Source organism: Caretta caretta, chromosome 3 (genome assembly GCF_965140235.1).
Source record: "Caretta caretta isolate rCarCar2 chromosome 3, rCarCar1.hap1, whole genome shotgun sequence".
NCBI lineage: Eukaryota > Metazoa > Chordata > Testudines > Cheloniidae > Caretta > Caretta caretta.
The window spans coordinates 69,714,256-69,734,354 of record NC_134208.1 but is presented as its reverse complement, the minus strand read 5'-3'; the positions used below and the strand labels follow the sequence as shown (position 1 = coordinate 69,734,354).

Here is a 20,099-nt window from a genome sequence, read left to right as displayed (position 1 = left end):
GGTCATCTAGTCCCTCCTCCTGCAGTGAGGCAGGACAGAGTATAGCTAGACCATTCCTGACAGGTGTTTTCTAACCTGTTGCTAAAAACCTCCAATGTGGGGGGTGGGGGGGGGGGGTGTTCCACAGCTTCTCTTGGTAACCTGTTATGGTACTTAACTATACTTATAGTTAAAAGTTTTTCTTAATACCTAACCTAAATTTCCCATGTTACAGATTAAGCCCATTATTACTTGTCCTACCTTCTGTGGACATAGAGAACAATTGATCATTATCTTCTGTATAACAGCCTTTAATATATGTGAAAACTGTTATTAGATTCCCCCTCCAAGTTGTCTTTTCTCAAGACTAAACATGCCAAGTTTTTTTAACCTTTCCTCATGGGTCAGGTTTTCTAAGCTTTTTATCATTTTTGTTGCTCTCATCTGGACTCTGTCCAATTTGTCCACATCTTCCATAAAGTGTGGCACCTAGAACTAGAGGCAGCCCCACCTGGAGTACTCACCAGTGCTGAGTAGAGTTGAACAGGTCTCTCCTGTGTCTTGCATATGACACCCTTGTTAATACATCCCGAAATGATTTTTCTCAATTGCATCATATTGACTTATATTGACTTTTGGGTTCATTGTTACCTACAGATTCTTTTCAGCAGTACTACCACCTAGCTAGTTATTCTGCATTTGATTTTTTTCCTTCCTAAGTGTAGCACTTTGCACTTGTCTTTATTGAATTTCATCTTGTTGACTTCAGGCCAGTTTCTCCAATTTGTCAAGATCCCTTTGAATTCAAATCCTGTGCTCCAAAGGGCCTGCTAGCCCTCCTAGCTTGGTGTCATCCACTAATTGTATAACCATACTGTCTATTCCATTATCCAAGTTTATGAAAATACTGAATAGTACTGGACCCAGGCAGACCCCCCTGTGGGACTAGATGCATCCTTCCAGCTAGACAATATGGGTTTTCAACCAGTAGAGCATCCACTTTATAATTACTTCGTTTAGACTGTTTCCCTAGTTTCCTTATGAGAATGTAATGTATCAAAAACTTTACTAAAATCAAAACGTCAGATTGACAGCTTCCCACTATGCACTAGGGGCCAATAACCCTTTCAAAGAAGGCAATCAGTTTGGTCTGGCATGATTTTTTTCTTGACAAATCCATGTTGGCTATTCTTATTACACTATTATCCTCTAGGTGCTTACAAATTGTTTAATAATTTACTCTTAGACTTTAAGGCCAGAAGGGACCATCATGATCATCTAGTCTGACCACTTACACATTGCAGACCACAGAAACTCACCCACCCACTCCTGTAATAGACCTATCACCTCTGGCTGAGTTACTGAACTCCTCAAATCATGATTTAAAGACTTCAAGTTGCAGAGAATCCACCATTTACTCTAGTCTAAACCTGCAAGTGACCTGTGCCCCATGCTGCAGAGGAAGGCAGAAAATCCCCAGGGTCTCTGCCAGTGTGACCTGGGGGAAAATTCCTTCCCGATCCCAAATATGGCAGTCAGTTGGATCCTGAGCATTTCAGCAAGACCCACCAGCCAGACACATGGAAAGAATTTTCTGTAGTAGCTCAGAGCCCTCTCCATCTAGTGTCCCATCACCAGGTAATATTTGCTACTAGCAGTCATAGATCGGCTACTTACATTGTAGGAATCTCATCATTCCATCCCCTCTGTAAACTTATCAAGCTTAGTCTAGAAGCCAGTTAGGTTTTTTGTCCCCACTACTCCCCTTGGAAGGCTGTTCCAGAGCTTCACTCTTCTGATGGTTAGAAACCTTCATCTAATTTCAAGTCTAATTTGTTGATGGATAGTTTATATCCATTTGTTCTTGTGTCAACGTTGGTACTTAACTTTAACTCCTCTCCCTCTCTGGTATTTATTCCTCTGATGTATTTATAGAGAGCAATCCTATCTCCCTTCAGTCTTCATTTGATTAGGCTAAATAAGCCCAGCTCTCTTTTGAGGTAGGTTTTGCATTCCTCTGATCATCCTAGTAGCCCTTCTCTGCACCTGTTCCAGTTTGAATTCATCTTTCTTAAACATGGGAGACCAGAATTACACACAGCAGTCCAGATGAGATCTCATCAGTGCCTTGTATAATGGTACTAACGCTTCTCTATCTCTACTGGAAATACCTTGCCTGGTGCATCCTAGGATTGCATTAGCCTTTTTCATGGCTACATCACATAGTCATCCTGTGATCAACCAATACACCTAGGTCTTTCGCCTCTGTGGCTTCCAACTGATAAGACCCCAGCTAATAGCAAAAATTCTTGCTGTTACTCCCTAAGTGCATGAACTTGCACTTTGCACTATTAAATTTCTACCCATTTCTATTGCTCCATTTTTCAGGGTTGTCCAGGTCTTCTTGTATAATCTCTCAGTATCTTTCCAGGTATCGAAGTTAGGCTGATTGGCCTATAATTCTCTGGATCCTCTTTGTTCCCCTTTTAAAAGATAGGTACTTTGCCCGTCTCCAGTCCTCTGGGCCCTCACCTGTCCTCCATGAATTCTGGAAGATAATCACTGATGGTTCCAAGATTGCTTCAGCTAGTTCCTTAAATACTTTAGGGTGAATTTCATCAGGCCCTGCTGAATTGAATACACCTAACTTATCTGAATCGTCTTTAATCTGTTCTTATTCGCGCTTGTGTTCCTTCCCCCTTCTTGTTAATATTAATTGTGTTAAGCATCTAGTCACAACTAACATTTTTAATGAAGATTGATGCAAAATAGACTTTAAACACCTCAGCTTTCTTGGCGTTGTCTGTTATTAGCTCTCTTTACTCTCTTTTTATGTAGTGACCTGCATTTACCTTTATTTTTCTCTTGCGCCTAATGTATTTATAGAACCTTATTTTTATAGAGCTACTTATTGCCTTTTATGTCCTTTGCCAGGTGTAACTCATTTTGTGCCTTAGCCTTTCTGATTTTGTCTCTATATGCTTGCACTGTCCTTCTGTATTCATCCTTAACAATTTGTCCATATTTCAGCTTTTTGTAGGATTCCTTTTTGATTTTCAGGTCATTAAAGAGCTCCTTATGTAGCCATATTGCCCTCTTGCTGTTCTTCCTATTAGTTTGCAATTTTGCCTTTAATATTGTCTCTTTGCGAAACTGTCAGCTCTCCTGAACTCCTCCTTTTTCCCTTGTATTTTTTTCCCATGGGATCTTACCTAGCAAGCCCATTATCCTTATTCTGCTCCTCTCACTCTTTCCTTTCCTTAGAATCATGAAGTCTATCATTTCTTTATCACTTTGACCCAAGTTGCCCTCTTCCTTCAGATTCACATCCAATTCTTCCATGTTAGTCAAAAGCAAGTCTAAAATGGCTACCCCCCTGGTTAGTTCCTCTACCTTCTGAATCAAATTGTCCCCAACACATTCCAAGAACTAATTGGACATTTTGTATTTTGTTATATTACTTTTCCAACAGATATTTGGGTAGTTGAAGTCTGCCATTACTACCAGGTCATGTGTTTTGGATATTTCTGTTGTTTGTTCTAGAAATGCTGCTGCCTCCTTCTCCTGACTTGGTGGTCTACCGTGATGTTGTCCCTGTTTTTGATCCTTTTATCTTCACCCAGAGGCTTTCAGCTGGTCTGCCTCTCAGCTCCTTCTGGACTCAGAACAAGTGTATACATTCTTGATATACAATGCAACCCCTCCTCCCTTTTTTCCCCGCCTGTCCTTCCTGAACAATATAATACCCCTCAATATCAATATTCTAGTCATGAAATTTATCCAACCAAATTGGTGATGTCAATTAAGTCATAATTTTGCTTGTGTAGTAAGACTTCCAATTCTTCCTGTTTATTTCCTATACTCCTGGCATTTGTGTATAGACATGTAAAATGTTGAGAAGATTCTCCCACTGTTTTCCTTCTTGTTGATTCTATGAACCTATTGTAATTTTCCATTCCCATCCCCAACTTCGAGCCCTCCATCAAGGTCACGTTTTTTATACTTACTGTGTGGGATTTTGTCATTTGCCCTCTTTAAACCTAGTTTAAAGCCCTCCTGGCTAGGTTGGCAAGTTGGTGTTTGATGATATTTTTCCCTTTCTTCATCTGGTTGTTGCCATCTCTTCCCTCCAGTCCTCCTTCCTGGAGGAGCATCCCATGGTCAAGGAAGCCAAAGCTTCAAAACTCATTAGCTTCCTTGTTATTTTTTTTAAGTTTTGTGGAGAAATATAAAATACTCTGAAACTACTTCTAAATAATTTTTGGAAGGGTTAATTTAAAAACCAAAATCTTGGCTATATCTAAATGAGGGCTATTTGCTGTTTTGGTGTTTGGGTTTTTTTTTGTTTTTTGTTTTGTTTTTTTGGTGTGTGCAACGGCCTGTCATTGAAAGTCTACTATTACCATCATATAATGAAAGATCCCATCATAACATACATGTGTAGTGTAATAGAGTCAATGCTGCGAGAGGAACCTTAAGTCTGAATTTAGTGGGTATAAAGTTTCTATGTTGTTGTAATACCATGGCTTTTTGCGTTATATATTTTGCTGGTTCTGATAATTTATAACAGAGATAAAACAGCCATTAATAATGTTGGTAATATCTTTAATATAATAAGAGGCCACAGAAATATTATGAAAACTGGGAGTAAATATTTTCCCAAAATTACATCTAGGAAAGAGTATATAGAATTCTAAGCCCAGATTTTTCAACACTGCAGCCAATGATAGTTGCTACAGACTGATAGCATACTTTATTTTTTAACTGTTTATGCTAATTATTACCCAAGTGCTTTGGTAGGTTGTCTTGTTAATGTTTTTCATTTTTCAAGAAAAACATTGTTTAAAACAAGAAAATCTCCATTTAAAACTATTTTACTTATCAGGTCACAGGATTTCTGCTGTGATATATGTGGCTCAGCAATGAAGATAAGCCTGTTACCATTAACATCAGGAAGTGCTTCAAGCCAGGCTGATGAAGAGGCCAAGGAACTTGCCAGACAAATTAGCTTCAAGGTAGACTGACTGTTCGTAATTTTTCTTGGTTTGATCGCTTAATTTGAGGAAACTGCAAATGTTGTGTTGCTATGAGGAAACAAAAACATTGAGAAAACGGTTACATTGTAACACAGCAGCACTGCATTGTATTGCTGTGCAGGAGACTTGGTTTCAGGGTAAGCTGTGGAAAACCAGACACTTTCCAAAGATGGTGCAGTTGGTTTCTGGGAAGACTCAAACTGATGTGTTGTCCGACACAAGCACCGACTGTGGTTCAGTGACAGTGGTAGCAAAGGTGATAGGAAAGGTTGCCTAACTGTGTTGATGAAATTTTCCAAGCTTAGTTTAGTGTTTGCCCAAACATAAATACTTTTGAGAAGTTTAGAGAAACAGTTCTGATGATTTTTTTTGTATATGAAGAGAGTAAAACATATACTTTTTTCATTATGCACAAAAAAAATTGCAAACTTTTCCCCCCCACAAGCTGCACAGCTGAAGAGATTGAATGTAGAAAATTGGAATCTAGTATGGATAGGGTTCTTACCAGAAAGTGCCTTTTGGGTGGTACAGTGAAATCAGGTATTTGTTTAGCCAAGTATGATACTTAGAAATTAGCATGTCTTGCATGTACCATATGCTTTTCACTAAACTTAAGAAAGTGAACCACTGAGGAAGACTCTGCTGTACATGGAGTCAGGGCTTTCTTAACTGTAGTGAAATTTCAGTGTTGCATCTTATGCAAAAGACTACCCATTGACTTCAGCATGGTCAGAATTTCACCCTATATCTCCAGTAGCACAGTTCCCCCTAGCACTGTGCTACAATATTGGTTTGGTCTAGAATCAAAGTGAATATTGCCACCTGCTAAACAACCAATACCAATTTTTGTAGCACTTATGTGTTCCTTAGCAGTCACCTTTCCAAATATGGACATGGCCTGATTCTGTTCATAATCATATTTTTCATATGAAGATCTCAAAATACTTTACAAAGGTGGGCTAAGGAGGAGAAATACAGGCACAGAGAGTTAAAAGGTGACTTGCAAAAGGCTAAAAATTGGACTGTGCCCTTTTTGGTTCTTTATGATGTATAAATCCTGAAAAGTGTGTGGGATTTTTTGTTCTTGTTTTTAAATACTACTAGTTTTTAACAATAGAAATATTAGGAATGTCAAGTCTGCTCTTTTTTGATTTAGCAGATTCTCTGGTGATTTCGGCTCACAATCCAGATTTTTCAGATCTCTTAATTGAAAGGTTATGGGAGTACAATCTTTTCACAAAACTATTTTAAAAATGTTTTTCTCAGGGCGTTGAGTTGAACAGGAATCTAACAAGCAAGCAAACAAATTCACCACATAGCCTAAATAAAAATCTCTTCCCCATTCAATGAAGTTTCACATTTTTAAAGATGATATCTATCTATCTACCTACCTATCAGACTTATATGGCACCTGTCATCAGGGTATTTGTGTCTCTCACTCTTTATGTACTTATTTATCCACACACCAAAGGGAAGTACTGTTATCCTCATTTTACAGATGGTGAATTGATGCACAGAGATACTAAGTGACTTGCTCAAAGTCACATAGGAAGTTTAGGGTAGAGAACGGAATTGAACCCAGGTCTCCCAAGTTCCAGGGTAGCAGCCTAACCACTGGACTATCCTTCCTCTCTACCTCATCATAAGCCTACTACAGAACTAGTGGTCTATACACTTCTAGGAAAAAAATGGATTAGCAAGATCAGAATTTCTAATGTATAGCACAAGCCTCCCCAAACCCTTTCAAATTGCATTCACACATCAGAAGCAAAAAAGGGCACAATCCCAGTTTTTTTCTCCATGCATATTGCCTTTAAGTGGCTTACCCAAAGCCAGGAAACAAGACTGGCAAAGCCAGGCATACCTTCTGACTTCCAGTTTTCTGACTTGATTGGCTCACAGCCCCAGGTCAGATGGCAGGAGATGGTTCTATTTTCTTATTAACATTTGTCTGATACAGACTATTATTTTGGTACACACACACAAATTGTGGGAATTACCATTGAGGGGTGTAAAGAACCATTGGGATTTCTAAGAATGGATGTATTCCATGTTAGCATTTGGAATAAGTAAGAACTGTTGCTATACGCTCCTCAGGAAAAGCCTCAGTCTTCTGCAAAGTCCTATGTCCAAGCTATGTTCCTATGTAGTGCACTGTATGACATGCTATTGTTGTCTTGACCTACATTTGAACAAGTAGTATATTTGATATAAGTGAGTTACAAAAAGCCAGTCTATCTAAACATGAAGGGAATGGAATATATTGATCAGACAATCAGTGAATTGATCTAAAGTTTCATTCCAATTTTAAAAATAATAGGAAAAATTTCTAGATCACATGAAATGTAAGGTGTTCAGGACCTTGTAGTATCAGACAGAACAGCAAGGCATGACCAACGCGTGGGAATAAGAGCATAGAAGAGAAAAGGGTTACATTAAAATGTCAGGAGATGAGCTCTTGTTCTTTACACAACTTATTGGTTCCTAATCCCTTGCTTGTACTTTTTAATACTACTACTTATGTATGTATTCAATAAGATTGGAGAAAGCAAATTCAGTCGCTTGAGATTCAGACACAGGGCATGGGAAGTGTAGCATTGCACCCCTCTACCAAAGTACTTTATCTACACTGCATTCTGTGAATAAAATTGGTTCAGACCAGTTGTTTTTACTCATAGTTATGTGCCATTGGTAAACTGTTCAGCTCAGGAGAATGATGCTACTTTTTCTCCTCTGCAGTGACCCCATTACAAGTCCTCATGGATGTGTCACGTTCTCTTGAATCTTCGAAGTGAGAACACTGTTAAACATGTAGCACTTCTCAATGTGAGACATTTTATAGATGCTAAGAAACAGTTAATATTTTGACTTTCTCTTATCCCTTTTGCACTGAAAATTAAGGGCCTAACCCTGTAATGTGCGAATGCCTCTTGTTCCCATTAGTATCAATTAGGTTGTAAAGCATTTAACACTTCACAAGATATTGGATTCTAATAGCATAGAAAATAAACAGTTTAATATTCTTGAGATGTTGAGAAGTAATATTTCTTATATCTTTATGAAATGAGATATTGTTTGGGGTTCCTCTAAGCTAGGATAACATCTCTGAAGAATTTCCATTCCAGATATGAGCCCCCTAAAGGCATGTTTTGTGCTTTTATAGTTTAAATAGCCAGCTGATGGCTGTTTGTCCCATCATGGTTGGTTGTGAGGCAGAAGAGACGCAAGGTGTAGAGTGTTGACTTCTGCTTTGGTCCAGTTCAGCTTTTTCAAGAAAAAGATGTGGCAGTTGAAAGCATGAAGGCCTAATGTGCAAGGAAAGCCTTTATATATGTAATACATTAGAAAAAATACTCTAAAACAATCAGTGCTTTCATAAGGATTCCCCAAAATGCTGTCAAAGTCAGTGAGACCATGTAAGAAATATAACTTTTAAAAAATGTTTGGCATTTATTTGAGGTAACTTTTTTTCTCCAAATTCGTTCCTTATCTTATACCCCTTTTGGATGTTAACGTCCACCATTATATACAAGCAAGTGAAACTAAAAATCAGAAATGCATCTGCAGGTTTTTTATTTGTTTTTGTGCATCAGTAGACTTACTCCTTGTGAAAATTGTTCAGAATTGCAACACCGCAACAAATTCCAGAAACACTGTATATAGCTTAAACACAATTTGGATGTCTATTGATAAGGATTCGTAAATCTCATATGCTGTAAATGTTGAAACAGATGCTCCATAATAGATCAAATAAACTACATTAGAGTATATTATAACTAATTTGATCTCTCATCTGAAATGTACAAATGTATTCTCTTTAGGCTGAAATCAATTCATCCAGAAAGTCTATCACTGAATCCCCAAACACATCGGAATTGAACCACTCTGCCACCTTACCTGAGCTGCGACAGGATGGTATAAGTAGAGCATTCCAGAATCCAACCACCAGTGCAATGGTATGATATGTGTTTGATAAATCTTATTAGATGTGAGTGCATTTGCAAATGGAGGCCAGGATCTGAAAACCAAGCAATGTATAGACATGTCCAGAGAATTATTTAGCTGATATGAGACTTTCTTTAAGATTGTGGAATACTTAGTTGTGTAAGACTACATAATAAGATATACAGATAGGTAAATTTCCTTTTATTTATATGATGATAAGGAAAAAAACTTTTTCGTTACACGTTTAGTAAACACTTGAAATCAATACTTTGACCGAAGAGCAGTTAACAAAATAAACTATGTATACCAACGTAGAAATTATGTGAAGAGGACGTGCCACTGTTTAAAAAAAATAATAATTTTTTTTGGCCCTGAGTCACCAATGACTAATGGGACTAATTATACTATAGGGCCAGGGGTTGCTTTATTTTCTTTCCAGCCACTATTCTTTCTCCTTCTTTTGCTTTATTTCCAAACTCACTGGCCCTGTCTAGGCTAGGATTTCAGATGTAATGTTAGCGCTTATCAGGATAACCTAGCCTTTAGTTTGATTCTTTTAGCACATTAAAGACAACTGTGTCTTATCGAAAGTAGACTCTTAAAAGGTGTTAGTTAGCATGTGTTATGTAATCTTAAATTCTAGCCTAGACAAGGCCATGGAGTGGGCTGTCTGTAAGAGCTGTATTAATTTACTGACCTTACACTGAATGCCAGATCTGTGTACTCTAAACTGACTGTTATCCTCTGCATCTAAGTCATTTCTAAGCCAAGTCTCAAGGTGGATACTTCAACCTTGTCTTTTCTGCTTCCCTTGGTATGGCTTGTCACTTCCTCCTTGATATTCTGTCTTTTCTGAGCTTCTGTGGCACCGTCCTTTCATAGGTCTTCTACCTCTTTAGCTGCTCTTTTAGTGTTGCTCTTGGCAGTTTCCCCTTCATTCCCTCTCTGTTGGATTCCTCTGGGCTCTGTTCTTAGGCTCCCTCTTCTTTTCCCTGTGCACCCTATCCTAGGGCAACTTCATCCAGTTACATGGGTTTAATTATCAACTCTATACTTACGATTGTTGAGTAGACCTCTTTAGTTTAGATCTCTGCTCTGCACTTCAGTCTTGCACCTCTTTTTGTCTCAGTGATGTCTCTTAGATTATAAGATTTTTGAGGCAGGGACCGTGTCTTCTTACTTGTATATAGAGAAACCATGATTGGGGCTTCACTCATCTAGATGACTTGACATAATCTCAGAATCAACATAGCCAAAACAGAGCTCTTAACCTTTTCTCCCCAAGAACCTCCACTAATTCCATTCTCTGTATTGGTTGATAACAGCACCATCACCCCTGTATCTGAGGCCCATCACGTGGAGATCATCTTTGACTTTGCCCTTTCCTTTGCTTTCCTCCTCCAGGCCATAATAAAATCATGGCACTTCCATAACATTTACCAGAAACCCACCCTTTGCTGACCATCTCAACAGCCAAATTCCTCAGCTGCATCCTAATAAACAAACCTCAAATACTACAATCTCTTCCTAAATCTTTAAGATATTAAACACGCTTGCTCTTCAATGCACTCTCACATGCTGCCAGCCCATCCAAAACGTTGCACCTAATGTTTAGTCTAGAATTTACCTGTCACTTCAACCACTACCTGGAAGGCCCTGAATGCAATGGAACCAGTGGGAGGGAGGCAGGCTGCAGGAAGTCTATACACAGTCTGCACCTCCTGGGCATCACCATACCTTTTGTGGGGACTCCCATCATATAGTTGATTTTGCACTGGTGAATGCTGATCTGATGAATCCAGAACTATACAGATCCACGATACACTGAGATATGTATGCAGCTGCTGGAGAGGTTACGGCATTCTTTGGGCTGCTATCTATTAAGAAAGATTCTGCTTCCCAACGCACAGAATGTTTACTCAGGCTGGATATTGAAGAGGATTTAGCCCTTAGTTACTTATGCATTTAATTTAAAAATGCCAAAGGATGCTCCTTGTGATAACTTCACATAGGGCAACAAAAGTGAAACAGTGCCTTCCAACTATAGAGCTTTAAGAGTGAAGAGGACCATGAGAGGGCTAATACTTGAAGTAGATGCCACGAAGCAATGGAGTCTGTAGAGGCCATTTCTGAAAATTAGACCTAAGTGACCTTCCTAGATTTGCCCAGCAGTCTGTGGCAGAACTGGGATTAAAACCCAGATGTCCTGACTCCCAGTCCTTTGCCTTAACCACAAGAGCAGCCTTTCTCTTTTTCCATTTCTTCCATTAATTGCATGTTATAAATAAATTGATTATTTTCTTCTAGTGTTGCAGCATTCAGTAACTTGTATTATGTGTTGGTTAAAGATACACAAATGTTTGTGGTATCTGGATACTACTGTAGTTTATTAAGAAGGTTTCAAGAACTTTATCCTTCTACTTACTGTCCCAGTCTCTTGCATCAGAGTGTGATATTCTTATGTACAAGAGGCAAAGAAGTATGTCTGCTGCGATTTGCAGATTTTCTTTTAATTAAATAAGATTATGTTCCTGTTTTTATAATCTCTGCAATAAATTTGGCTAAGTAAATGAAAATCTTAATTCTTACCATTTTAAATAAATTGTGCACTTTATTATGACATTTGCATATGAATACTGCCAAGGATAGGGCTTATATAACCCAGCCATTCTGGAACTGCCTAAGGCCTGGTACTGGGCCAGGGCACCTGCTGTTGTGACTGCTGCAAATGCAATCTAAATTCACTGATAAATTGTAGACAAATCTCAGATAAGCTGTGGGTTTTTTTAGCAATGATGGGCTACAAATTGGTTTAAAAAAAAAAAAAGTCAGACCATCTGTTGCATCTTGCAGTGCACTTTCCAGCTAGGTGGAAATACAAACATGCTAATAGCATGCATTTTTCCACGATAAGGATTTCTTCCAGATTGTTCAGGTTCAGAATAAGTCATTTGATTATATTCTTTTTACCACAAATCCTGGCTCTTAAGAGTATTGAATTAATTAAAACTAATACACTAGAGCCAACAGAAATAATCACGGGCATTTTAGTGTTTAAATTGGAAAGGAAGTCTTTTTAAATAATAAGAGTTTAATTATTCCCATTTCTAATAATATTGTTTTCTTCAGTAGGTTATCAGTTCTACTGCATGCATAGTTTTTTTTCAGAGCAGTTGACATATGAAATGATTAAAGCTTTAAACTTACATAAACATTTATTTGTTGCATGTGATGGACTGCTGTCAAAAGTAGATTAATATTTTAAGGGATCAGATTGTCCATCTCTCTGCTCGTATTGCTTCACTGAACATATGTTTCAAAAGCTGCCCGTGTTTCTGAGCCACCACCATTTGGGAGTAGGAACCAGTTTAATTTCAGTCCATTTCAGTCACTGGGGAGTGAGGCGTTGTCAAAGCTGAACAGAGGGAAAATGAGATGTGAAAAGTGAAGGGTTGTATTACAGGACCTGCTCTTATTCATTCCTAGGGTAAACTCATGCTGAAGCTAATAAAAGCCTACCCTGAGCAAAGATAGTAAAAATGGGCCCTGAGGCCCTGATCTGATACTAGGAAGGTGAGGTAATGAAATTCAGTTCCATTTTACTACCAGGCATTTTTTCTCTACCACGGCATATTTTTGTTCTCCGGGAAGGAGTTTCTTACTGAGGAATAGGACTGGGTGTTCTTCCTCCCCTACCATTTGAGAAAGTACGGCTCCCAACCTTACCTCAGAGGCATCCATTTCTAGTAAACTCCTTCTCGAAGTCTGGGTCTGCTAGCACCGGACTACTGCAGAGGGCTGTCCTCAGATCTGCAAAAGCTTCTTCAGCCACGCAGGCCCATTTCACTATGTCTGGGCCCCAGGCTTTTGTGAGGTTTATCAATGGGTATGCTCCGGTAGCAAAGTGGGAAATAAATTGCCTGTAGTACCCAATAATCCCCAGAAATGCTCTGACCCATTTCTTCCAGGTCAGTTGAGGCCAACTTTGTATCACCTCTAGCTTGTTTAGTTGGGGTTTCACTGTGCCTCTCCCCACAATGTACCCAAGGTATTTGGCTTCCACTAGACCTATTGCACACTTGCAGGGATTCGCAGTGAGACCCACTGCCCTCAAGGTATCTAATACTGCTTCCACCTTTTCCAGGTGCATCTCATAGTTTGGGCTATGTATGACCACATCATCCCAGTAAGTGGCAGCTTACTTGGCATGTGGATGTAACAGCTTATCCATGAGCCGCTGGAAGGTTGCAAGAGCCCTGTGCAATCCCAAAGGGAGGATGGTGTACTGGTACAATCCTTCTGGTGTCGAAAAAGCAGTTGGGGGTGGGGGGTGGTTTTTTTCGGCTTCCCTTGCCAGAGGAATTTACAAATACCCTTTGGTCAGGTTGAAGGGTGGACGAGAATTGTGCTTTCCGCAGTTGGTCAATTAGCTCACCTATTTGAGGTATGGCGTTGGCATCAAACTGGGATACCTTGTTTAATTTTCCAAAGTCATTCCAGAATTTCGTAGTGCCATCTGGCTTAAGTACCAGAACGATTGCACTGGACCACTGACTATGGGACTCCTCAATGACTCCTAGATCTGGAATGATTTAACCTTCACCTGTACTCCGGGATCTGTGATGATGACCTGTGGTTCTGCCTGGCTTCTCAGAGAACACGTGGTTTCATTCAGTCATTTTGATAACTTCTGCTCCTTGTTCAGGAGTCAATTGTGGGGATATTCTGGTGGCATCTCTAGGGCGACCACATAAGCTTCTGTGTTTTGCCAGGGCTTCAATAGATTGACATGGTAGATCTGCTCCTGCTTCTGGTGATCAGGCTGTTAAATCTTATAATCAATCTCCCTGACAGCTTCTATTACTTCATATGGTCCCTTCTATCTGTCCAGGAGCTTGCTTTCAACTGTGGGCACTAGCACCATTACCTGATTTCCCATCTGGAATTTGCGAACTTTCGCTTGGCTATTATAATAGGTCTTTTGAGCCTCTTGTGCTCTTTCCAGGTGTTCCCACACTATGGGGGAGACTTGGGCTTTTCGGTCCGACATCTGTATCACATGAGCAATGATGTTCCTCCTCTGGTTAGGTTGTTCTTCCTAGTCCTCCTTGGCAGTCTCCAGTATGCCACAGGGAAAACTCAGTGGAAATCTGGGGACCATCCCTTATTGCAAACATCAAGTAAGGTAGTAAGTTATCCAAATGTTTTCTGTCCCGGCTCACCACTTTCCATATCATGTTCTTCAGTGTCCTATTAAAGCATTTGACAAGGCCGTCAGTCTGTGGATGGTAGACTGAGGTTCATAAGGCCCATAAGTCCTTCATCTACTTCGACACAAAGGGGGTTCCTTGATCCATCAAGATCTTTTTAGGTATCCCTACCCTAGAGAAGATTTGAATCAAATTCTTTGCTATCGTCTTGGACATTTCGTTTAGTAGGGGGACGGCTTCTGGGTATCGAGTGGCATAATCCAGAACAATGAGTACAGTCTGGCCCCTGGCCAACTTCTCCGGTGGGCCTATCAGATCCATGGGTATCCTCTCGACAGGGATTTCAGTAATTGGTAAAGGTACTAAAGAGGCCCTTAACTGCGGTCATGGACTGTGTAATTGGCATTCTGGGCAGGAGGCACAATGGAGGTTGATGATATATAAACTCCTGGCCACAGCACAGAGGAAGAAAATAGTAATCGTGCTGAAAGTAGAAAGGGGGGAGCGTTGCCTATGCAGCATTCTCATCTGATTGCCAGTAGTAGCCAGTCTCTGGACAAACTGTTGTTGTGCTCTGCAGAAATGTGGGAAAGATGTCCAGTTGTAGAGGAAGAGGTGAGGAGTTTTAAAAAAAAACCAAACCATTTCCAGCAGACCTACCTTTTGAAGTTAATTTTGTTGCTTTCAGCAATAACTTTTGCTCAGTGACCTTTACCCCACTCCACTTGGAAGGAGGGAGGGGTATTGTTTGTTGAACTGGTGTCAGCACAATGGAGACAACAATGCTGTTAGAAGGAAGGTGTCCAGACAGTATGTGAAGCAGTTGCCACTTTATCAGGATCCACAGGGTTTTCTGAAAGGTCCTCTGGCTCTGCACAGTTTTGAGACCACATCCTCTCTTTGCACCATCAGTGGCCCTTCCTCCCTATGGAGAGGAAGTGGTGCATTTCTCATGCCATTAGCTGAGCATTGTTTCCATTCTGTTTACTTTGGATCAGGGATTTGGAGCAATCAAATTTGTGAATTGCTCCGCTCTGGCACCAATAGTGACTGCTCCAGCTCCGCACTGCAACTCTGCTCCGCACTCCGACTCAAATTAGTTTGTAACGAAATAAAAAAGTGCATACTGTAATTTTGAAAAAACATTTTTATTCAGACTATTAAAACAATTTAAATGTCATAGAATCATAGAATATCAGGGTTGGAAGGGACCCCAGAAGGTCATCTAGTCCAACCCCCTGCTCGAAGCAGGACCAATTCCCAGTTAAATCATCCCAGCCAGGGCTTTGTCAAGCCTGACCTTAAAAACCTCTAAGGAAGGAGATTCTACCACCTTCCTAGGTAACGCATTCCAGTGTTTCACCACCCTCTTAGTGAAAAAGTTTTTCCTAATATCCAATCTAAACCTCCCCCACTGCAACTTGAGACCATTACTCCTCGTTCTGTCATCTGCTACCATTGAGAACAGTCTAGAGCCATCCTCTTTGGAACCCCCTTTCAGGTAGTTGAAAGCAGCTATCAAATCCCCCCTCATTCTTCTCTTCTGCAGGCTAAACAATCCCAGCTCCCTCAGCCTCTCCTCATAACTCATGTGTTCCAGACCCCTAATCATTTTTGTTGCCCTTCGCTGGACTCTCTCCAATTTCTCCACATCCTTCTTGTAGTGTGGGGCCCAAAACTGGACACAGTACTCCAGATGAGGCCTCACCAATGTCGAATAGAGGGGAACGATCACGTCCCTCGATCTGCTCGCTATGCCCCTACTTAAACATCCCAAAATGCCATTGGCCTTCTTGGCAACAAGGGCACACTGCTGACTCATATCCAGCTTCTCGTCCACTGTCACCCCTAGGTCCTTTTCCGCAGAACTGCTGCCTAGCCATTCGGTCCCTAGTCTGTAGCTGTGCATTGGGTTCTTCCGTCCTAAGTGCAGGACCCTGCACTTATCCTTATTGAACCTCATCAGATTTCTTTTGACCCAATCCTCCAATTTGTCTAGGTCCTTCTGTATCCTATCCCTCCCCTCCAGCGTATCTACCACTCCTCCCAGTTTAGTATCATCCACAAATTTGCTGAGAGTGCAATCCACACCATCCTCCAGATCATTTATGAAGATATTGAACAAAACCGGCCCCAGGACCGACCCTTGGGGTACTCCACTTGATACCGGCTGCCAACTAGACATGGAGCCATTGATCACTACCCGTTGAGCCCGACAATCTAGCCAGCTTTCTACCCACCTTATAGTGCATTCATCCAGCCCATACTTCCTTAACTTGCTGACAAGAATACTGTGGGAGACTGTGTCAAAAGCTTTGCTAAAGTCAAGAAACAATACATCCACTGCTTTCCCTTCATCCACAGAACCAGTAATCTCATCATAAAAGGCGATTAGATTAGTCAGGCATGACCTTCCCTTGATGAATCCATGCTGGCTGTTCCTGATCACTTTCCTCTCATGCAAGTGCTTCAGAATTGATTCTTTGAGGACCTGCTCCATGATTTTTCCAGGGACTGAGGTGAGGCTGACTGGCCTGTAGTTCCCAGGATCCTCCTTCTTCCCTTTTTTAAAGATTGGCACTACGTTAGCCTTTTTCCAGTCATCCGGGACTTCCCCGGTTCGCCACGAGTTTTCAAAGATAATGGCCAATGGCTCTGCAATCACAGCCGCCAATTCCTCCAGCACTCTCGGATGCAACTCGTCCGGCCCCATGGACTTGTGCACATCCAGCTTTTCTAAATAGTCCCTAACCACCTCTATCTCCACAGAGGGCTGGCCATCTCTTCCCCATTTTGTGATGCCCAGCGCAGCAGTCTGGGAGCTGACCTTGTTAGTGAAAACAGAGGCAAAAAAAGCATTGAGCACATTAGCTTTTTCCACATCCTCTGTCACTAGGTTGCCTCCCTCATTCAGTAAGGGGCCCACACTTTCCTTGGCTTTCTTCTTGTTGCCAACATACCTGAAGAAACCCTTCTTGTTACTCTTAACATCTCTGGCTAGCTGCAGCTCCAGGTGCGATTTCGCCCTCCTGATATCATTCCTACATGCCCGAGCAGTATTTTTATACTCTGGTCATATGTCCAACCTTCCACTTCTTGTAAGCTTCTTTTTTATGTTTAAGATCCGCTAGGATTTCACCATTAAGCCAAGCTGGTCGCCTGCCATATTTACTATTCTTTCGACTCATCGGGATGGTTTGTCCCTGTAACCTCAACAGGGATTCCTTGAAATACAGCCAGCTCTCCTGGACTCCTTTCCCCTTCAAGTTAGTCCCCCAGGGGATCCTGCCCATCCGTTCCCTGAGGGAGTCGAAGTCTGCTTTCCTGAAGTCCAGGGTCCGTATCCTGCTGCTTACCTTTCTTCCCTGCGTCAGGATCCTGAACTCAACCAACTCATGGTCACTGCCTCCCAGATTCCCATCCACTTTTGCTTCCCCCACTAATTCTACCCGGTTTGTGAGCAGCAGGTCAAGAAAAGCGCCCCCCCTAGTTGGCTCCTCTAGCACTTGCGCCAGGAAATTGTCCCCTACGCTTTCCAAAAACTTCCTGGATTGTCTATGCACCGCTGTATTGCTCTCCCAGAAGATATCAGGAAAATTAAAGTCACCCATGAGAATCAGGGCATGCGATCTAGTAGCTTCCGTGAGCTGCCGGAAGAAAGCCTCATCCACCTCATCCCCCTGGTCCGGTGGTCTATAGCAGACTCCCACCACTACATCACTCTTGTTGCACACACTTCTAAACTTAATCCAGAGACACTCAGGTTTTTCTGCAGTTTCGTACCGGAGCTCTGAGCAGTCATACTGCTCCCTTACATACAGTGCTACTCCCCCACCTTTTCTGCCCTGCCTGTCCTTCCTGAACAGTTTATAACCATCCATGACAGTACTCCAGTCATGTGAGTTATCCCACCAAGTCTCTGTTATTCCGATCACGTCATAGTTCCTTGACATCACCAGGACCTCCAGTTCTCCCTGCTTGTTTCCAAGGCTTTGTGCATTTGTATATAAGCACTTGAGATAACCTGTTGATCGCCCCTCATTCCCAGTATGAGGCAGGAGCCCTCCCTTCACAGACATTCCTGCCTGTGCTTCCTCCCGGTATCCCGCTTTCCCACTTACCTCAGGGCTTTGGTCTCCTTCCCCCGGTGAACCTAGTTTAAAGTCCTCCTCACTAGGTTAGCCAGCCTGCTGGCAAAGATGCTCTTCCCTCTCTTCGTGAGATGGAGCCCGTCTCTGCCCAGCACTCCTCCTTCATGGAACACCATCCCATGGTCAAAGAATCCAAAGCCTTCTCTCCGACACCACCTGCGTAGCCATTCGTTGACTTCCACGATTCGACGGTCCCTACCTAGGCCTTTTCCTTCCACGGGGAGGATGGACGAGAACACCACTTGCGCCTCCAACTCCTTTATCCTTCTTCCTAGAACCACATAATCCGCAGTGATCCGCTCAAGGTCATTCTTGGCAGTATCATTGGTGCCCACGTGGAGAAGCAGGAAGGGGTAGCAATCCGAGGGCTTGATGAGTCTCGGCAGTCTCTCCGTCACATCGTGAATCTTAGCCTTAGTCATCATCAATGATTCAAACTAGAATCATTCATAATTCATTCTGTAAAAAATTATTGCAGCAATCAAGCTTTCATAGCCTGTTGCAAATAATTTAAAATGAACTTTAAAGCTGAAAACAGTCGCTCTACACTAGCTTGAGTTGGGATGCTCGAAGCATTTCTACAGGCAGCCTGAATGCGGTGTGGGTAGCTGTGAATGTCCTCAAAAACAGACTTAGCTTTTAGCCTACCAATAGACTCCATCACCTCACAATCTTCCCGAAAGTTTCTCTCGAATAATGCTTCATTACAATTATGAATCGCAGAAACTCGCTGGCGTCTTTCTTGTTTATCCAATTCCTTTTTGAAGGCATCATCTTCTAAAGAATTGGTTCTTGAATTATCTCCATTTCCCTGTGATGGTAGAAGACGTCTCAGGGATGGACACTCAAACAAGTTCAGAGTGGAGACGGAAGTTTGAGAACAGCCTGCTGTTTCTGACGGATGTGAACTTTCCGAAATCGCAAATTCGATCGTTGATGACTCCTTTTGTTGTATTTCGTTTTCTTCAACCTCTTTCGCCGAGTTCAAATGTAGCAATAGATTTTGTTTTTTGAGTCGTCGAGCAATATCAAGGAGCCCTTCCTTTGCCTTTGGTATTTCCCTTGAGGTAAGAAGAGTCCAATTCCGTGGTCAACATAAACTGCAGCAAGGAAATGAATATTGTCAAAAAGCTTCTCTTCGCGTTTCTGCATGGGGGATAGAATTCCTTCTGCAATTTGTCCACCATTTTCTTGCAAGAATTTTGACAGTTTTTGCCATTCCTTCATTAAAACTCCCGGGGTTACATCGACAGCTTGAAGATTCATGGTTGTTTGGTTTGGCTTTGCCAAGAGGTCTCGCAGGTTCTTCACTTTGTTCCATTCAGCTTTTTTTAACTTGAGTTCTCTTGTTCTAGCAGCAGCCACTTGTTCACAGTAATATTGAAAAACGAGAAGCAGATCAATCATCGCAAATGTTGAACCCCAGGAAGTCACAGTATCCAATGATTGAGTTACCCCATGTAGATCAAGCAGAACACTTCGAATACTTGGGTTCTTAGTTTGACAACGACTTGTCAAATTTTTGCCAGAAATTTCTTCGCGAGTTCTTTGTTCAGTCCGTCCCAGATTGCCAACTGAATAGTGTGAATACCACACCTCATCAGTTGGACTTTTGAGTCGTCCTCATGAAGCCATGTTGGAAGTATGAGGCTAGGGTCATTAACCCATTGCGCAGTAGCATTCATGTTGATTTCAATTTCATCCATTCCTTTAATTCCTTCATCTGGCAAAATAGCTTCAGTTCTGTTCACATCCCTGTTCTCAGAGGTAGAAATGGT

General features: G+C 41.4%; 1 protein-coding gene across 1 annotated transcript in view; it reads left to right on the top strand.

The window, feature by feature from the left end:
- Positions 1-20,099, top strand: part of UBE2J1 (ubiquitin conjugating enzyme E2 J1) — a 62,234-nt gene that overhangs the window by 25,438 nt on the left and 16,697 nt on the right. Inside the window, exons 6-7 of the mRNA XM_048845028.2 lie at positions 4,865-4,994; positions 8,837-8,971. Coding sequence (XP_048700985.1) covers positions 4,865-4,994; positions 8,837-8,971 — 265 coding nt within the window. The remainder of the gene's footprint in view (positions 1-4,864; positions 4,995-8,836; positions 8,972-20,099) is intronic.